The 19,213-nt window shown below is 47.2% G+C and overlaps 1 protein-coding gene across 7 annotated transcripts in view; it reads left to right on the forward strand.

Moving 5' to 3' along the window:
- Positions 1 to 17,570, forward strand: part of SLC25A48 (solute carrier family 25 member 48) — a 42,495-nt gene extending 24,925 nt beyond the window's left edge. For 2 of the 7 annotated variants that reach the window (XM_047879187.1, XM_047879207.1), the window contains 4 exons: positions 3,921 to 4,178; positions 6,586 to 6,719; positions 13,935 to 14,064; positions 14,988 to 17,570. In XM_047879187.1, the coding sequence (XP_047735143.1) occupies positions 3,921 to 4,178; positions 6,586 to 6,719; positions 13,935 to 14,057 (515 nt within the window). In that variant the 3' untranslated portion in view covers positions 14,058 to 14,064; positions 14,988 to 17,570. The remainder of the gene's footprint in view (positions 1 to 3,920; positions 4,179 to 6,585; positions 6,720 to 13,934; positions 14,065 to 14,987) is intronic. The other 5 variants (XR_007156513.1, XR_007156514.1, XM_047879194.1 and 2 more) reach the window with 5 other exon arrangements.
- The last annotated feature ends 1,643 nt before the right edge of the window (positions 17,571 to 19,213 follow it).

Consider the following 19,213-nt stretch of genomic DNA (forward strand, 5'->3'; position numbering starts at 1 on the left):
GGGTAGGTAGGCTTGGAATCTTCACTGGGACCAAAACAGTTTGTTTCAAGTGTAAGGCATCATTTTTTCAGTAAGGTGTGGTGACCCAGGTGCATGCAATTTTCACAGCTCATTAACTGTGCACCTATAAGCAACATCTTGTATTGAATGTAAATCATATCTGAATTAAAAAGGAAACTAATAAAAACCAGGATACGACGAGGCCAGAGAAGACGACCAGGGGCTCCTGAGAGTCATTAGTCCTCATGGGAGAAGAGGTGAAAACAGGGAGGAAGTGCAGTGGAAGAATGCATCATCTCAATGAGATAACAAGGAAACCTCAAACAAACCCCAAATGAGGAAGGGTCTATTCATCAGAAGTGAGACAGCGTACTCTTAAAAAATGCCTGTGTCATTAAAAGCAAAGAAAAGCTGTAGAAATGATCCAAGTTAAGGAATCTGGGGGCGCCTGACTGGCTCAGTAGGTGGAATGTGTAGACTCTTGAGTTTGGGGTTGTGGGTTGAAGCCCCACATTGGGTGTAGAGTTTACTAAAAACAAAAATAAATAAAGGAAGCTTAAGAGTCATGACAACTAAATGCGGTGCCTGGTTAGACAAGATCCTGCCCTTGGGAGAGAAGGAATGCCATACAGGTCAATATGAGATCAAGTGATAACTTGAGTATAGACACTATATTAGGTAAAGGTATTGTGAATATAGATTATGACTCTGATTACTGTAGCAGGTAGGACAATATTCCTATTCTTAGAAAACACATACTGAAGCATTTAGGAGTAAAAGGCCATTTTGTATCTAACCCTGAAATGGCTCAGAGAATAATGTTATGTATGTATGTGTGCAAAAAATATATACACGTATGTACAAAAGAATTTCCTCATTGCTTACCTTGGGGAAAAGAGTGAAAAAAGTACAAGTTTGGGTCTTGTTGACAATGCCGGTTCAAAGTTCATAAGGTATTTTTCCAACATTGGCACCTCTAAACAAGGAAGATTTTTATCCAACATCTCCTATCAGTAACTCCTGGAAGCCACATCATACCCGTAGCTGATTCATGAAACCTTTCATTCCGGGTCAGGTCACTGTAACCTGGAGAAGAACACAGCCCAGGCAAAGTTTATGCATTGGGACAGGGGCATCTGTTCAGTGATAAGGGAGGGGAGGGGAGAGGAGGGAGAGGGAGGGGGAGAGAGAGAGAGAGAGAGAGAGAGAGAGAGAGAGAGAGAGAGAGAGAAGGGAGGGCAGAGGAGGATAGGGGAGAGAGAGAGCACACAAACCATACATTTTACAAATGAGGTAAGATGTTACAATAGGTAAATCTGGGTAAAGGATATAGAAAGGTGTTCTTTGTACAGTTTTTCTTTTTTGCACTTTTTTTTTTTTACAAATTTGAAATTATTTCCAGATAAGTGTATGTGTGTGTGTGTGTGTGTGTGTGTGTGTGTGTGTGCTTTACCATTGGTGATGAGGGAGCTGGAAAGAGTTCCAAGGCCTTTGCAGCATCAACTGGTGTCCAGAAGGCATTGGCTGCTGGTTCAGATTCGTGTCAGTATTCCAGGTAATGGTAGTCACCATGGCAATTATATTGCTTTCATAGTCATAAATGGATATTTCTCAAGCAATAAAAGCTAGGTGGCTTATGTTACAAACCTGGGAGAATATATGAGAGAATTTCCTTATCGCTTATTCTAGGAAGAAAAGGAAAAATGTTCAGGTGTTTTGTTGACAAGGCATGCTGGAGGTTGGGCAAGTATTTTTTTTAAACATCTATACCTCTAAACAAGCAGAATATTATCAGGACACGCTCCTTCAATCAGTAACTTCTGAAAGCCACATCATACCTTCAGTTGATTCATGAAAACCTTGACTCCTGGGTCAGGTCACTGTTATTTGGACATAAGCATGACACAGGTACAGTTTATATGTTGGGACATTTACATCTGTTCTGTTTCATACCAGAATTTCCCAGGATGACCCTAGCAGCATTATAGTGGATTTGGGAAAGGAAGGGGTGTCCAGTGACCTCTCAGTGGGCTTCCAAAGACCATAGTGTCTGACCTTGCTCTGAGCTCAGTGGACCCTTTGCCCCCAAAAGTGGCCATGACCCCTGCTCACTCCCTGGGGGATCTGCTATGAAAGTGGATGGGACTCTGCCTCCTGCCCACACTGTAGTTGGCCAAGCACACATGACAGTGATTATGACTCTCTTCCCCCCCACACAAAAAGAAAATGTGGGATTCATCTGTTCAGGCACACTTCCCAGGCAGATAGGAAGTTCCCCCTGTACCCCACCTCCTTCTGGGAGGGGTAAAAGGACAGGTTGCACCTGATTCTCAAATCTGCAGTTTGGACTCTGGAATCATGAAGCTGAGTATTTTCTCTCAACCGTTCATCTGATAAAGATGGGACTATTTGGGGAGCTTAGAAATTCACCTGTGTAATGAACGTTGCTGCCTCTTTGTCCGCGTGTGTAAAACCAAACTGAGGTGCCACATTCAGGGAACTAAACCCAGGTGGCAAAATAGGTGTGTGTCACAGGCAGGCTTTCATTCTGTGTCCTTCCTGGTCATGCCATGTGAGTTCTTCAAGAAGAGAGTGTTGAGAATAAGAGTCCACTTTATCTGCAGCGGGTCTGGGAGTCCTCTCTGGTCCTGAAGCAAAGCTGAGCCAAAGGGTCCGTGGAAGGGGAGATGAGCATCAGAGATGGAGACGGGAGAGCCAGCTGGAAGGGTTATATGGAAGAGACGGAGTCGCTGCTTGCTGGCTGCATACAGCCCTAGAAGAAGCTAGGGACACCATACCCCGTAATCTGCCAGTAGACACCCCAGAGGTAGACAAGGAGATAGTGGCCCTGTGCCCCTGGACTTTGAGGAGCCAATGGCATCAGGGCTGCCCTCCAGCTGTTGCAGGGCACGGCCTGACCAGGGCTGGAGTTACAGAATGTTTGGCCCTCCAGCCCCTGTATCCTGCCCCCCTACTTATGCCAGTCACCTCAGTCTCAGTAATAATCTGTTGATAACTTATTCCACTGCTACAATGTACCTGAGCACTTTATAGGTGTTGCCTTATTTATATTCACCTGTTATCTTTTTTCCTTTAAAATATTTTTCAGCTTTATTGGGATATAATTAACATTGATATAAATAACACTGCGTAGGTTTAATATACATGTGTATTTGTTGAGTGGTTAGCTAACATGTTCATCCGTGTCATATAGTTACCGTTTGTGTTTGTGAATCGAGAACTCTTAAGATTTACTCTCTTGGCAACTTTGTGTACAATAAATATTGGCCTGTTCTCTTTTTAAAGATAAGGAACCAAAGGCTGACAAAAGGTAGCTTACCAAGGTTGAAAGGTTTTTAAGTAGTGGGTTCAGGATTTGGAACCAGAATAGTCTGGGTCCAAAATCTCTTATGCTCTTTTACCACACTGTGCACAAGTACACACACCCACACCCACAGACAACACACACACACACACACACACACACACAAACGCACACACACATAAACACACACACACACACACACACATACACACACACACAGAGTATATGGGACTTTGCAACCTCTTTCTTAAGAGGGAGCTTGATACAGCTTGTCATATTTGATCCTAGACAGTCTGCAGTCCCTGCTGCTTACAAAGACATAGTGATGGTTGACCAGAAACCTCTGGACGTCCTATGGCAGCTGGTACTTTATCACCTGGCAGGCATTGTCTCCAATCTGGCTACACATGTTGGCACGGGCTTTCTGCTGGGACTTGAGAATCTTGGTTTGAGCTGCCAAGGTCAGCAGTTTTGGTAAAAACCAACAGGCCATGTGAGTGGAAACGGTCAGTGGGCTGGGCTGGGTCTGGTGCCGGAGAATGGCCAGTCCCTTGACCTCAGGTCGCTTGCCATCTTCTCCTCCCTGTCTTTGCAGCCAACCTTGGTTTAAGACCCAGGACGATGACTCTTGGGAAGCCACCAGTCTACCAGGGGCCTGTGGATTGCATTGCAACCATCGTGCGGACCGAGGGCCTGGCAGGGATGTACCGGGGTGTTGGCGCCATGCTGCTGAGGGATGTCCCGGGCTATTGCCTCTACTTCATCCCCTATGTGTTCCTGAATGACTGGATCACACCCGAGGCCTGCACAGGCCCCAGCCTCTGTGCTGTGTGGCTGGCAGGCGGCATGGCAGGTAAGGACAGCTGTACTGACCCCTGCACTTGTGCTGATCCCCTGTATTGGGAAGGCTGGGGAGCCCATCATGCCCTTCTCTGCCCCAGGGAAGGGCACGGTTCACCTAGCTACTCATCCAGTGAGTATTTGGTAAGCACCTGCTATATGCCAGACCTAGCCAAACAAAGGAAGGGCTGGGAATAGAGAATGGTCTCCCTCTTTTCCGGATCTCCTTCCCTCTGGACCTATGAGAACAGCAAGTCCCTATTTGGGATCGTTGAACCTTTGGTCAGAAGATATATTCTCCCCTTTCATTCTGGGTCAGGTCTCCTTGAGCTCTGAAAAGCAAATCTGTTATCATAGTTCACCTTTTTTCAATGTCGGCACATAGCAAACCTTTCTAATGTGAGCATTTCATTAGCTCTGTGAGGGAGGAATCAGTCTCCCCATTTGTCAGATGAGAAAACCGAGGTTCAGAGAGACTAGGTGACCCACCCAAGGGCACACAGCTAGTGCATGCAGACAGTACAACAGGGACTCTGTAGTCAGTGAGATCCCAGTTCAAATCCACACTTACTCAGCTTGTGACCATGGACTGGTTTCTTCACCCCCCTTCTCAGAACTCATACGGCATCCCCATTTCCTTTAGGGTAAAAATCAATGTTCCTGGAGTGGTTTTCAGTCCCTCTATGATCCAGCTGTCTCTTGCCCGTCTGCACTCAGCTCCTGCTCTTGCCCCTGTACGTGCTCTGCTTCAGCCACGCTGGTCTCCTTGCTACGGCATGACCATGCCTGGCTCCTCCCCACCACGAGGCCTTTGCACCTGCTGTTCCTGCTGCCTGGATTTAGCCATATGTAGGTCATCAGGGACTGTGACAAGACCCATGTTGGTGAAGGGTGTGAACACCCAATTGAAGAGAGATCGGGAGAGAAGGGGATGGAAGAAACAGGACAGTCCAAGTACACACGACACCTCTGAGGGGCTTGGTGGTGCTGTGAGGGGGACGGGGACGAGAGGTATGCAGCTAGAGCCAGAGCAGGGTGTGGAAGCCAACAGGGGGTTGCTTCTTAAGAAGGCTGAAAACGTGGCATGTGTGATGCTGTGGGGAAAGGTCTGGAAAGAAGAAAATCGTCGTTGCTCCTCCACTTCCTGCTTCTCCTCCCCCTCCTCCTCATTAGCTATGCTCAAAACTCAGCAAACACATAACAAAGCCTGTGTCTTAGCCACCAAACACCAGTGTCCAGCCCGCTGCCCCCATGTGTCTGTGGCCTGGCCAGAGCTAGCTCCTAGTAAGGGCTTAGTAAGCACTTGCCGACGGAGGACAAACAAGGCCCCATCCGCTCTCATTTCTGGTGAGAGCAGGTATGAGGGGCCTGGTAGGCAGACCTCACTTTGTAATACCCTTGCCCATGGGCTAAGGAGCCAGGTAATATGCCAGGGCAGCACCTGGACAGACTCCAGGAGAATCAGCTTTGTTATTCTGGCAGGAGTCAAGAGGAAGGGGAGGTCTGGAGGGTTCCCAGAGGGTCACGGGCAGGAGGCCATGGGGGTTGGAGGCTGGGATGGGCAGAGGGCCCAGGGCAGGCTAGGGCCGCTTTTGGGAGCTCCTGGGCAGCAATTACAAAACCTTGCAAACAGCTGCCTTGGACTTTGGCATCAGTTTGTTTTTCTCTTCCTGTCCAAAAATGTGCCAATTTCTGTGTTTATACAATAACCTAGCATTGTTTTCCTAGAGTCCTTTCAAGTCACAAAGGTGCTCAAACTGGGGCACCTGAGCTTCTCCACCAATGATGAGCCAGGCTTGTGTGGTCCCAAGGCCTCTATGTCACACCTCTGGAAAAGTCACAAGATTTCTAAAGACCTGCCCCTGCTCTTTTCCATCTCTGGGCTGGTCCCTCCCTGGCAAGCAGCCTACCTGCAAGTGTTTGTTTAGCTTCTCTGTATGCAGAGTTGCTTCTGTCTCTGGGGAGCTGCAAGCCTTCAGCCTCAGGCGTCGCTCTGGGCTCTCACCCTTGGTGTCCTGGAAGGGCGCTGCAGAGTATTGGTGGGGCCTGTTCCTGCTTCTCCAGTAAAAGCTGCTAATAAAGGCATCCACTTAGGAAGCTCTGGCTGTGGGCCTGGCACTGTGCTAGACGTTCACGTGCGTCCGTTTATTTGTCCTCACAGTAACCCCATGAAGATGGGTGCTGGTGCCCCACTTTACAGATGGCAGACCCAAGGCCTGGAGGAAGAGACTTCTGTAAAGTCCCACACACAGCAAGTGATGAGTGAGGTTCAGAGAAACCTTTGCAGCTCCCGACTGAACTCTTTCCACTTCCCCCAGCAGCTTGTTAAGCCTGTTAGTGGTGGAAATGGGCAGGGAGCCACGTCCCCTTCAGATCCCAACCAGCCAGTCCCTGACACTTGTTTGTCTCTCTCTTTACAGGAGCAATTTCTTGGGGGACAGCGACTCCTATGGATGTCGTGAAAAGTCGACTCCAAGCTGATGGGGTTTATTTAAACAAATACAAAGGTGTCCTGGATTGTATCTCCCAGAGTTACCAGAAGGAAGGTCTTAAAGTAAGCCCCACAGTAGTCATACGGGGTCAGTGTCAGTCCCTGGAAGGTGGGCCAGACGTTTGGGGGGTATATGAGGTTACAGAGAGGGGAATCAGGAAACTAAAGTGCTCACAGTTACCATATCAAGCACGACTTGAGATTCTTGTCTCATTTAGTCCTTGCCCCAGGCTGGTGGAGGAGACAGAGGTTCAGAGAGGACTAGTAACCTACCTGAGGTCACACAGCTGGTGCATGGCAGAGCCAGGGCCTAGACCCACATCTGTGTGTCACCAAAGCTTCTCTTTCATAGGGATAGGCTGAGAGCTGCTTCCTCACTCACTACTCAGTGCCTCACTCTCCTGCAAGCTGGGGGCCCCAGAGCTACCTGAGTCATCACATCTCCCAGTGTCTGGTCACTTGGTCTGTCTTCTCTCTCATCCCACTTGAGTCCTTACACCATCACCTCTGGTCTCAACTATGAGGCAGCCTCCAAGATGGCCCTGTCTGCCTTCTCTTTCCTCTTCCCTGCACCCAAAGGGCTCATTTAAATCCATGCCTCTTCCAGTCAGCAGACTCGAGTTTAAAGGCAGCCTGGCAGCCTGAGCTGGGGGGAACATCCAGGCAAGTTGCTTCACTGCTCAGCCTCTGTTTTTCCAAGGATAATCATCCCTACCGTGAACAAGGGGGATATTTGTCAGTGAAATACAAAACGTGCCTAGCTTCGTGCATAACACAGTATATTTAAAAAGAGCTACTTGTCATTGGCTTTAGTATTAGTTTAATTAGTGCAAATGTCACTACTGAGCATTGGGTCTTTGCTTATATGTGTCGCATCCCCAAATATATGCATACGTATATATGTATATATGTATGTGTATGTATGTGGATGGATAATTTTTTTTTTTGCTTCAGTGGAGTACTGGAACTTCTCTGGAAACCTGGACTTCCACAAAGCCTCTTTTGTCTGCACATACATGTACATGTACATGTATATGTATGCATACACAGACACACACACACACACATATATACACACATATACTCACATATATATACATATATGTATATATATGTATATATGTATACATATATGTATATATATGTGTATGTGTATATATATGTATATTTGGCTTCAGTGGAGTGCTGGAACTTCTCTGGAAACCTGGACTTCCACAAAGGCTCTCGTCAGTAGGTGACTAACCAAGGCAGTGTTCTCCAGGTGCTCCCAGACAGCAACTGAGGGGGCTGGAGCCAGGTCATACATAGGCTGCTGCAGGTTCCACTGGCAGTACTGAGGTCTGTCTGCCTAGTACCTGATACACAGAGGGACAGGACTCTGGGGTACTTGACATGTGATCCTGGATCCCATGACTCCCTCAGAGGCACCTGTCTTTGTGGATGGATGTCCAGTTTTTGTTGTTGAGGTGGGGTCAACACAGGGACGTCTTGTACTGCCATGATACTGACATTACTCTATGTATTTACTTTTATTGAGGTCTTTATATCTTCATACAGCTTCAAGTTACTCTCTAGTGCCATTTCATTTCACTCTCCAGGACACCTTTGAACATTTCTTGCAGGGTAGGTCTTGTGATAATGAACTCCTTCAGCTTTTGTTTATCTGAGAATGTCGTAATTTCTCCCTCAGTCTTGAAGGATAGTTTTGCTGGATATAGGATTCTTGATTGACTGTTTTTTCTTCTTTTAACACTGGATATGTTGACCTACTGCCTTCTTGTCTTTCAAGTTTCTAATTAATAATCTGCTGGTAAACTTATTGAGGATTCTTTGTATGTCATGAGTTCCTTCTATCTTCCTGTTTTTAAAAGTTTGATTATAATGTGTCTTGGCTTGGATCTCCTTAAGTTTATTTTGCTTGGAGTTGGTTAAGCTTCTTTGATGTTTATATTCATGTCTTTCATAAAATTTAAGAAGTTTTTAGGAAGTAATTTAGGAAGTTTTTGGCCTTTATTAAGCAAGTTTTTAGCCTTTATTACTCCAAATATTCTCTGCCCCTGTCTCCTTTTGCTTTCTGGGATGTCCACAATGCATGTATTGGTTTGTTTGATAGTTTCCCACAGATCCCTTAGGCTGTTTTCACTGTTCTTCAATCTTGTTTCTATTTCTCAAACTCAATAATTTCCGTTGTCTTATTTTTAAGTTTGCTAATTCTTTTTTCTGCCTGCTCAAATATACCTTTGAATCCTTATTGTGAATTTTTCATTCCAGTTATTTTATTTTCAGCTGCAGAATTTTTGTGTTTTTTTTTCTGGGTTTTCTATTTCATATTGATGTTTTTGTTTTTGTTCATGTATTATTTTCTTGGTTCTCTCCACATTTTCGTGTAGTCTTCAAGCATCTTTAAGACCCTTGCTCTAAAGTCTTTGTCATGTAAATCTGCTGTCAGGTCTTTTTCAGGGACAATGTCTCTTGACTTATTTTTTCTTCTTCTTTAAATGGACCATACTTTCCTGTTTCCTTTGAGGCCTTGTTATTTTTTATTGGAAACCTGACATTTGAGTCTAATAATGGGTTAACTCTGGAAATCAGATTTGGTGTCTTTTGTTATTATTTTTGTTGATTGTTACATTTTTGTAATTGTTTTAGGCCGTCTCTATGCCAAAGATCAGCCTGAAATGTAAACTCGAGGTCTTTTCAGGTCTTTTCTGAGCCTTTCTTTGGGTATGCACGGTTACTTTCTAATTTTCCCCATACATGCAGTTCCTTTTTAATGTCATAGTCTTTAATGTCTATCTCCCAAAGAGGAAAAAGAGAAAAACCAAGGGGGAAAGGGTCATCAGCCAGAGGAGGAAGGGTTTGCATCAGTGAAACAATAATGACTACCTCCCTGTTTACACCTCTGTGATCAGAAACAGCAGTCAGTGATCAAAACATAGATCTCTAATATTTGGAGAACAGGGTTCTTATTGCCCACTCTGGCTTCCAAAAGCTATGTGTGCAGGTTGCTCCTCCAGCATACATCCAGCTGCCTGCCACAGGTCTGGGGGGTGAGGGAGGGGTAGCTGCTACCTTGCTAAGAGCTAAAATTGTCTGCACTTAACCATATTTACTGTGCAAACCTTCTCCTGGAAGTTGTAAGGATTCGCCAAACTGTAGAATTTCAAAAAAGTTACATCAGACAGATTCCATCAGTGCAAATTTTATCTAGGTAAGGAAACAGTTGGCTGGCATTTCCTATTCTGCCACCTTCCTAGAATCCTCACCTCACTTGTCTTTTGTATTATTTTAGTAGAAGCACAGTTTGTGATTCAGTCAACTACAGAGGGACACATAAGAGACATTCGCATAGGATGCTTCTTTATTTGAGATACTTTGTCTGCTATTAATTAATGTTTCAAAAAATTCAAGTTAATGTATCAAAATATTAATGTTATAATTCTATAAAGTCTATAGAGGCTAAATATATTGCTGATATTATTTCCTCCAAAAATTACTGTGCTCTGTTAAAAACAAAGTCTGGGAAGGCAACTGAGGTCAGATTATAGATTTCTTAATCTCAGTAGCATTTGGTTCAGTTTATATTCAGAGACAGGTTTTAAACAGAGGCAGCCGTATTTAGCTTGATTAACCACTCATTGACTGAAATTAATTTTTTAAATTTTTATTAGTTCATTTTTAAAATGAATAATATATTAACATAGGAAGCTTCAAAAGGTAAAAGATGATATACTGTCTAAATGTCCCTCCTTGGTCTTCAGTCTTCTCTCAAAGATAATCACTGTTATGAGTTTCTTACAATATATTCCAAAAATAGTCACAGCCAGTGTGAGAATATATGTGGGTAGGTATATTTATATATGTTTGTATTATGTGTTTGCATATAAACAGCAATCATAACATGAAGAAAACATGCCACACAGTCCTGGACAGTTGGGTTGTCTCACAATCAGATTTCTGGCAGCAAGAGGAATGACTTTTCCTGGGGCCTCAGGGGTGTCCCCAGTGACAGATGGCTGTAGCACTGGCTCTATGGGCCACCCACTCCCAAATAGTTTTTACTGCCACTCACTGAGGCATGGTAAGCCAACCTGTTCCCATTTTACCATGGAAGAAGAACTCAGTGAAAATAAAGAATTAGAATGGAGTAAAATAATGATGACGGTACCCATATCTGGTAGTTCTTTGTAACTCACTTAATGACTACCAGTAAAGCATTCCCTTTTTGATAGAGGGAATTAGAAGTCTAGGACTTAGGGGGCATTCCCAAATCAAAAAAGAAAGCTCTGGAACTTTTGGGTCTACTCTGCCTGCTGTGATGATCGTCATGGGCCACATGGGCCGTTGCTCACACTTGGAGAGCTACCATCCGAAATAAGGAGGCCAGAGGAGTGACTTGGCATCTTTGAGCTGCACAGAGAGGGCTGTTGTTGAGGGGGTTTGTGATAGTGGATTGAGAGAGGTGGAGGAGGAATATTTAGGCAGTCTCTATGCCTCCCTAAGGAGAGGTGGAGAGGAATATTTGTAGGAAGAGAAGTTTCCTGAGGCACCAGAGTTGATTGCCCTTTGGTTCTGCCATCCGGGGACTGGAACCCTCCCTCCACTCTAGGAATCCCTCACTACTGCTACCACCACCAGCCCTCTTTCAGCTTGGAACTGTTTCCTTTTCACAACAAGGAATTTGTTCGTTCATTTATGTGTCCATCCATCCATTCATCCATCCACCGATTCATTTAGTGAGACTTATAACAGACCCTCTGGGCCAAGAAAAGCATTTGACGCTGGGAGTTCCAAGGTGTAGATGATGAGGGTTCCAAGGTGTGGATGCTGAGCGTTCTTAGGTATAGATTCTGGGGGTTCCAAGGTGTAGATTGGGGCTCCAAGGTGTGGATGCTGAGGGTTCCAAAGTATAGATGCTGGGGGTTCCGAGGTGTAGATGCTGGAGTATAGATGATAAGTTCTGAGGCAAACCACACCGTAGGCCCTCTCTCACTGCCCTGACTGGGATTATTAATGGGGGTACAGACAAATTATGGGTGGTTAGGGACAGTGTGAGAAGTGTTGTGACAGCAGAGATGCTGAGTGCACAGAAGACAACGGGCCACAGTCCAGCTTGGGGTGCCCATGGGAAGACTGCTAGAGGTATAGCCAGGTTTGGGGAACATTCCAGCAGAGGGAGCAGAAGATACCCAGTGGTGGGAAAGAGCTGGCTCCTTAGAGGAATGGCAGGCTGTTAACCTACCCAGAATGTCAGGTATAAGAGGCAGCCCAGATAAAGTGCAGGGCCAGAGCAAAGGGGTCTTGTCAGGCCAGAAAAGGGTGTAGACTTGACACTGGGCAGTGTGGAACTATTGAGGCTTCATGAGGACTCGGTCTGGTGGTTTTGTATTCAGAAAGCTTGGGATAAAAGCCACCAGGTGTGTGCTTTGCCATCTTCGGGCCTTACAGCAGAGCAAACCATGGCTGCTGGAGGGAGGTCATGTCCATATGTCTGAAGAGTCCCATGGTTCCTTCAGGGCCCAGCACTGTGGGAGAGGAGATCCACATTCCAAGCTGGGCCCTGCCTGGCTCAGCCTCACAGAACAGAGTCAAGCCCAGGCCCACAGGGGAGTGTCTGTTGCACCCAGCATGGAATTTTCCTCTCGGAGCTCGAGCCAGTTCCTTGCTGTTATTCAGTCACTGTGGGTGAGCTTGGGGAATTCCAGAGAGGTTAGGCGTCAAAGAGCAGCCCTGATGTTAAAGGGTCCTCCTTGCCTTATGCCTGCATCACTCCAGGGTTTGGCTGAGCCACTTGCTTACCTGTGGGGGTCCTTGTCCATCACCTCCCTTCTCTGTGAGGGTCAAAGCTTCCCCCAAGTTCACAGAAGCCATTCTCTTCCCTTCACAATCAAGCTACATCTTGCAGGCTGCCATGGAAGGCCAAGGTGCAGGTGCCTCTCCTGCAGAAAGACATCCTGACATCCTGACCAATGACAGAGGCCTGTACCTACCCTGAAACCACAGTGCCTGACAGCTGAGAAAACTGGGGAAATATAAAAGGGCTGGATTTCTCCTTCCATAAAATTACAGTATCAGTTCTATTTATTACACTTGGTAAATATACAGGGGTCAGATAACAGGTTTATATCATAGGCTTGACAGTTCTTGGGTCCTTTACATTTGAGTAGGGCTTCCTTTAGATGTGTTGTCTAGGGAAGACAATTAAGGACCACTCCTCCCCACCGCACCCCTCACCAAATCCCTTAGCTGTTCTTATCACATTCTAGATTATATTGTAATTATTCCCAAATGGGGCCTATCTCCCCGCCCCCAGGAGGTTTTAAACTGGGCAAGGGCCGGAACTACATCACACTGATCAGATCTACTCAATGGGAAGATTCAGGGAGGAAGTGAAGTATCTTATCATATGCCCTAGGGATGGAATACAAATACCCTGTTCTTGTATAAAAGGCTGAGTTAAGCAGCTCATCAGTACAGGCCAGGCCAGGACTCCTCCGCACTTGTACTAATGATCTAAGGTTGAGTGCCATCCTGTGTAAAGATGGCTGATGATGATGATGATGATGATGATGATGATGATGATGGAGATAGTCAACAGGTCCATGGCAGGTACTGTACAAGCGCTTTAAGAGCTTCTTCTCATTTATTCCCTCAACAGCCATATCAAGTCAATAGTATTACCCCCATTTTATAGCTGGGAAGTTGAGTTCTAGAGACTTTGCTACTTGCCCAAGCAAGAGCTATTAAATGGCAAAGCTGTGTCTCAACTTCATGCCTAGTGTCTGAAAAGTATGGCCTGAGTTCTTCCCCAGTCTGCCCCTTGAGGGACATCCTGTCAAAATGGTTGGTCCTGACTGGGTGCTCTGTCTACCATTGCAGAGTGAGTGGAGTGCAGAGCTCGGATTTCCAGGTTCCAGAGAATTGTGTGTGTGTGTGTGTGTGTGTGTGTGTGTGTGTGCGCGCGCGCGCACATATGTGGGGGTACATACATGAGAAATAGCAGCAATTAAACAAGTGTATGTGCGTGTTCATGGTCAGCAGCTTGCCCACAGTATTTAGTTGTATGTGTACCAGGCCTGGGAGGAGAAACCCCATCACAGGTGACATGGGTTGAGACAGGAGCATGACTAGGGGGCATCCGGGGTGGTTTTGGCTTGTAAGGGCCCTTTGGGCTCTGTGGGGTCCAGCCTGGGACAAGTGGGCAGCATCCCCAGCCTCTCTCTTCACCTGCAGAGGGTCCAGGTCAGTCCCCTGTGATAACGTTACCTTCTGCCAAAGGTGTTTTTCAGAGGCATCACTGTGAACGCTGTGCGCGGCTTCCCCATGAGCGCTGCCATGTTCCTCGGGTATGAGTTCTCGCTGCAGGCAATCCGCGGGGACCACGCCGTGACTAGCCCCTGAGCGCCAGGTCAGTGTGCTTCCTTCCCAGCCCGTTGTACCTCCTGGGAGCTTGACACTGTCTTCTTTGCCATGAACACGTTGTGACTTTCTGAAACATCCCTGCCATTTGTTTCCTCTCTGATCCGTGTGAGTTCTGGGGCTACAGTGGCCAACCTTCTTGTCATCAAAAAGCCCTTCTGAAATGCTCGCCTGTGACTGGTGGTGAGCTGGGTGCTCGTGAACTGAGATGGGCACAGAATTTCCCTGTTTATAGTAAGCTCGCCCATCTGTTTTCCCATCCAGCAGCTTCAACAACCCTTGAAGGGAAGTGTGTTTCACTTTATTATACAAATTCAGTGGCCCAGGGCCAGAAGTGAGGCCTTAAGTTAGAGTGTCCACCCCCTGCCACAGGGCACCATCTCTCCATCTTCCTACTGGACTCAGATCTTGAGTCTGAGAGCCAGCGACGGGCTCCCACAGCCCTGGAGGACAGCCTCTGTCCTTGTTCCCTGCCTCCCCCCTCTTTCTTTCTCCCGCTCTCATTGCAGAAAGATCACTACAGCCCAAGGGATCTAAAAAAAGAAACCTGACCAAGTGACTCCCTTAGTCACATGCCCTCTGTGGCTCCCCATTGCCCTTTAGGTAAAGCGTTAGTCCTTAACCCGTCATCACCAGCACCCTAAAATAATTTTCTCACTCTTGCCTCTGGATCTTTGCACATGCTGTCCCTGCCTGACCCCCTTTTGTCACACCCTTCCTCTTGACCTTGGCTTTACTAACTCCTCTCTGTCATCTGGGCTTTGGTCAAGAAATCTCTTCCTCCAGGAAGCCTGCCCCGATGCCTCCGCTAAGATGAGTTGTGCCTGCTGTAGGCGCTCCCTAACAGCCCCTTCTCAGCCCCTACCACATCCCCGTGCATCATACCTGCTGATGACTCTCCTCACTCCTCAGCCAGCGTGCAGTCCTGGGAGAGCTGCCACCGTGTCTCCACCTCTGTGTCACTGGTGCCTCACGCGGAGCCCGACACCCAGATGGCCCCTCAGAAACATCACTGAGAAGACGGGCAATCAAGTGCCAGCGTCCCCTCAGCTCCCCCCCTTCTTTTCCTCCCCGTTTCTCCTTCTCTGGCTCCACATGGGTGTCCTGCAGAGCTGAGAAGACAAGGTAGAATGAGTCACTGAATTTTCTAGTCAACAAGAAACCATTTTGCTTCAGCCTTGGCGACTACGAATTCTCTCAAGAAGGATGGCTTTTGCCAGAAAGGTCTCGCAGTCCTCTCTGCTGCCTTCCCTGGGCCAGCAGAGGCCTGCTAGCATTCGTGGATGGGCCCAGACCCTAGACCCAGGGGAAGGGTGTGATGGATCAGGCCGATGAGACTGAGCCCAGGACAAGGCTTAGAATGCCGGCTTCATCAGATGATTTAGCTTTTCACTAAAGCACCCACATTCACAGCTCTCCCGGCTTTTGGCTCTCTCTTACAAAAGGAAAAGAGTAGTAACACATTTTGCATAATTAAACGTCTTGAGTGGGTTTTGTCCAGGGCGAGGAAGAAGAACGACCTGGTTCTTAAAGCTTTGCTCAGATATCAGCTGCTCTCCACCTTGAACAGGTGAAAATAGCTTTCAAAAAAAAAAAAAATCCTATGATAAAATCCGTGCCTCTTTATTGCAGAAAAAAATAGAAAATACAAACAGAACACAAGAAAATAACCTATTTTCTGCAATACTTTGTAACTCATCCTTCCCATTTAATAGTTCAAGACCATTTTTTCCGTGTCATTAAATATTCAGCAGCAAGGTGGTTTTTGTGCCAAGACCTGGCAGATCCCAGAGTGGCTGGACGCTTGCCCGAGCTGTCACACCCGGCAACTTGTGACCGCCCTGGTGGTTGGCTACTTCTGGAGGAAGGAAGAAGTTTCTAGCAAGCCAAATTCTGATCATCCTGGATTTAGCCTTTCAGAGCAGCGACCACCCCAGTTGGAAGCCGCCCTTTCCGGAAGTACTCTCACGGTACAAGAGGCACAGATGTGTGTAAGCCTTGCCTCTGCTGGAGTGAGACAGGAGGCTGTGGCCCCCCGGGTGGAAGAAGGGGTTTCCCAACGACTTTTCTGGAGCCTCCTCTTGAACAAGCCTTCAGTTTGTTTCAACTTCCTGCTCTAACCTAACAGCCCCAAGGTCCTTTATCAAGCCCTGGATTTGAATTTGCCGAGTAGCTCTGAGATCATGGGCAGGTCCTCTAGGCAGCAGCAGCAGTAGCATCTACTCTTTGAAGACTTGGAAACCAGTGCCTCCCTTGTGATCTAGACGGGGGGCAGAGTGAGAGGTGGTGTATGTTAGAGAACTGCAGAGCCCTACGGTCCCTAATCGGTGGCAGGAGGGTGCCCATCTTGAGTCCCTGGGTGCAGGTGGTAGGATGGCATGGAATGGTTTCCATTGTCTACACTCCACCAGAGCAGCGTCCAAACCACAGTACCTACAGCCTCCTTCCAACAAGCAGGGGCAGGGGCAGAGCTCTCCCTCAGCCCCCACCAACTCCCATGGAGGAGGAACACTTCACTTTCATTTATCCTCTCCCCCAATTCACACACACGAGTGAACCAAGGACCATGGCAAATCCAGTAAGTGGAGCATGAGGTCATTGTTTGGGATGCGGCTAGTTTGGCCTGTTCTCAGGGAGTACCAGACTCAGACAACATGAGAAAGATGACCCTGGGTGGTAGAAGTGGGTCCCAACCCTGGTCAGAAAGTCAGCTCTTAGGTTTGTTGGAAGCCCATGAGTCCAGCTGGGCCATCCCCACCGTCCCACCAGGATCTCCTATCCCAGAAGCTTCCTGGAACAATGCTGGTCTGCCTCCTGACTTGACATTCTTGCTCCACACCTCATGGATCTACCTTTAAATCCTGTAAAGTCCATTTCCCAGGAAATAAAATACGTTCTTCCTATAATACCTTTTTTTGAGCATTTATAGATGACCTCAGACAACCTCCTAGCCCTTCACATCTGCCCTCATGGTGATGCCCTGCCAACTCTTGCTTCATATACACAGTTTTCCCAATGGATTGTTGACCCTTAGATCCTGCTTGATAACTTGGGTTTGATGAAAGCCTTATTTTTCATCCTGTTCCCCTAGGGCCAGCGTCACCTGGCCAGAGCTGGTGTCATCTGACCAGAGCCTCTTTTTGCTACAAGTTGGTGCTGGAGGCATGGCATCTCTAGACTCCTCAGTAGTGAACTTAAGAGAAAGAAGGCCTCTCTTCCACCCGTGCTGTGGGTCAGGTGGGCCCTCAGCCATCGGCGCCGACCTCAGAATCCCTTCTTTCCTGAGGACTCTGCTCCTTACCTCCCAGCTGCGGCCACTCACCTGCTGCCTGGGAAGGAACTGTTGGACCATTGGACCACTGACTGACCACCAGCTCTTTCAGATCTCCACTGGCCCCAATACAAAGCAGGATAAAATCGGCCCTGTCCCCATGCCTGCTGTTACACTCACTGGGAGCTCATGGAGGAGCTCAACTGTCTGCATGTTTCCAAATAAAAACACTGAAGACCTCTTCAGGTCATTACCGAATCAGATGCTTCTGCCTGGCTTCCACAGGATACTGGCCACTCTCGTTCTTCCCTCTGTTTAGATCTCTATAGATGGTGCTGGCCCAAAGAACCCGCTCCACACAAGTGAGAGGAGAAACCAAGGATGGCCGTCATGTTTCTTTATGCCCTGCTGCCTCCGGTGGGCACGGAGGGCACCTGACTCCGGTGGCACTTGCTGACGGGGCGCCTCAGAGTGGTGTTAGTGAGCGTGCTGGGATGGGCGTTCTCTGGGCCTTATTTCCACATGGAGAACAAAACAAAACAAAGTACTTTGTCCACAGCTTGGTTTCCAGAATGGTTTCATTATTCTAAATGTTCTCTCTCATTAGAACCATGTTGGAAGTCCATTGCTCTTTTACTGTCCTGTGGCCTGTGTCCATGACCCCTCTCTCACTTTTGTGCCTACGACAGGCATCCCTAATCAGTCGTAGAGGCTTTTCCTGATATGCCGAATGCTACTTCAGAATCCTCAGCTTAGGACCCTGGGCAGCCATCACCAGTCAGTCAGAACTGGCGCACAGATTAATCTATTTGCCATTCTTAGCTTACATCCCAGTGGGGAAAACATCCTTAGATTATTTTTCTTTCCCCTTTGAAAGTGTCTTCCTTGATTTCTCTGTTCCCTCCCACTGCTGTACAAAAAAAACAGTCCCCCAATGGTTCTCTTGGCTGATAAACTGCAGAATCACCACTTGGTGGCAGCAGAGGTCAAGAAAAGCCTCCACAGATGTCAGCTTCTGGTAGCTTGTGACCATGGTCCTCAGTGGTGAGAGCATCTGAACTCCATGACACTTCTCTTCTGGTTTTCTGGATCTCACCATCTCCCTTGTTGTGGTCCTTCTTCTCTGTGGTGGAACGAACCTCGGACTAGGGAGAAATATACTTTAGGTTCCAGGTCCAGTCTGTCATTGGCTACCTTCCTTCGTGATCTTGGCAAACTTTTGGCCGCTCGGGGCCTCAGTTATCTCATCTGTAAAGTGGGAGAATTAACAATAGGTCCCCATTATTTGCCTTCCAGGGCTTTATTAAGAATCAAATGCAAACAGGGTTTTGTAAATTGTAAAATAAAACACACACACACACACACACACACACTCACACTCACACACTAACAGGAGTTAAAGAAGGCAGAGGAGGGGAATGCTTGTGTGACTTTTCTGGTTTCTGGTTTTGACTTGCCTTCTTGTCTGTGAGTCTGGGTTGTTTGCAACACAGGGTAGCTGCAGTGGTGTTCCTTGGGCCTTGTTTCTACAGCTCAAACTCTAAATGCTACAGATGCCTGGCCTCTAGGCCTTTAGACTTCCCCATGGACATCCAATGCCCATGCATAGGTCAGGATGGATATAGACACTGCTGTGGTTCTTCTGATGCCTGGGATGTCTGATTAATCACTGATGCAAGCCCTCCAACCTGCTGACTTCCAGTGCCCCTTGCTGCCAGGCTCCCATCAAAGGGGTTTCCAGGAAGCATTTGGTCCAGCAGAGGAGTCCAGCCCATGAGTTCCCGGAGGTAGAAAAACCATCCAGAAAATTGCTGCTTCTCTCCTCTGGCTAAGAGTGGGGAGGGGCCAGCACGCTTTGGGGTCAGTC

The sequence above is a fragment of the Prionailurus viverrinus genome, chromosome A1 (assembly GCF_022837055.1).
Source record: "Prionailurus viverrinus isolate Anna chromosome A1, UM_Priviv_1.0, whole genome shotgun sequence".
Taxonomy (NCBI): domain Eukaryota; kingdom Metazoa; phylum Chordata; class Mammalia; order Carnivora; family Felidae; genus Prionailurus; species Prionailurus viverrinus.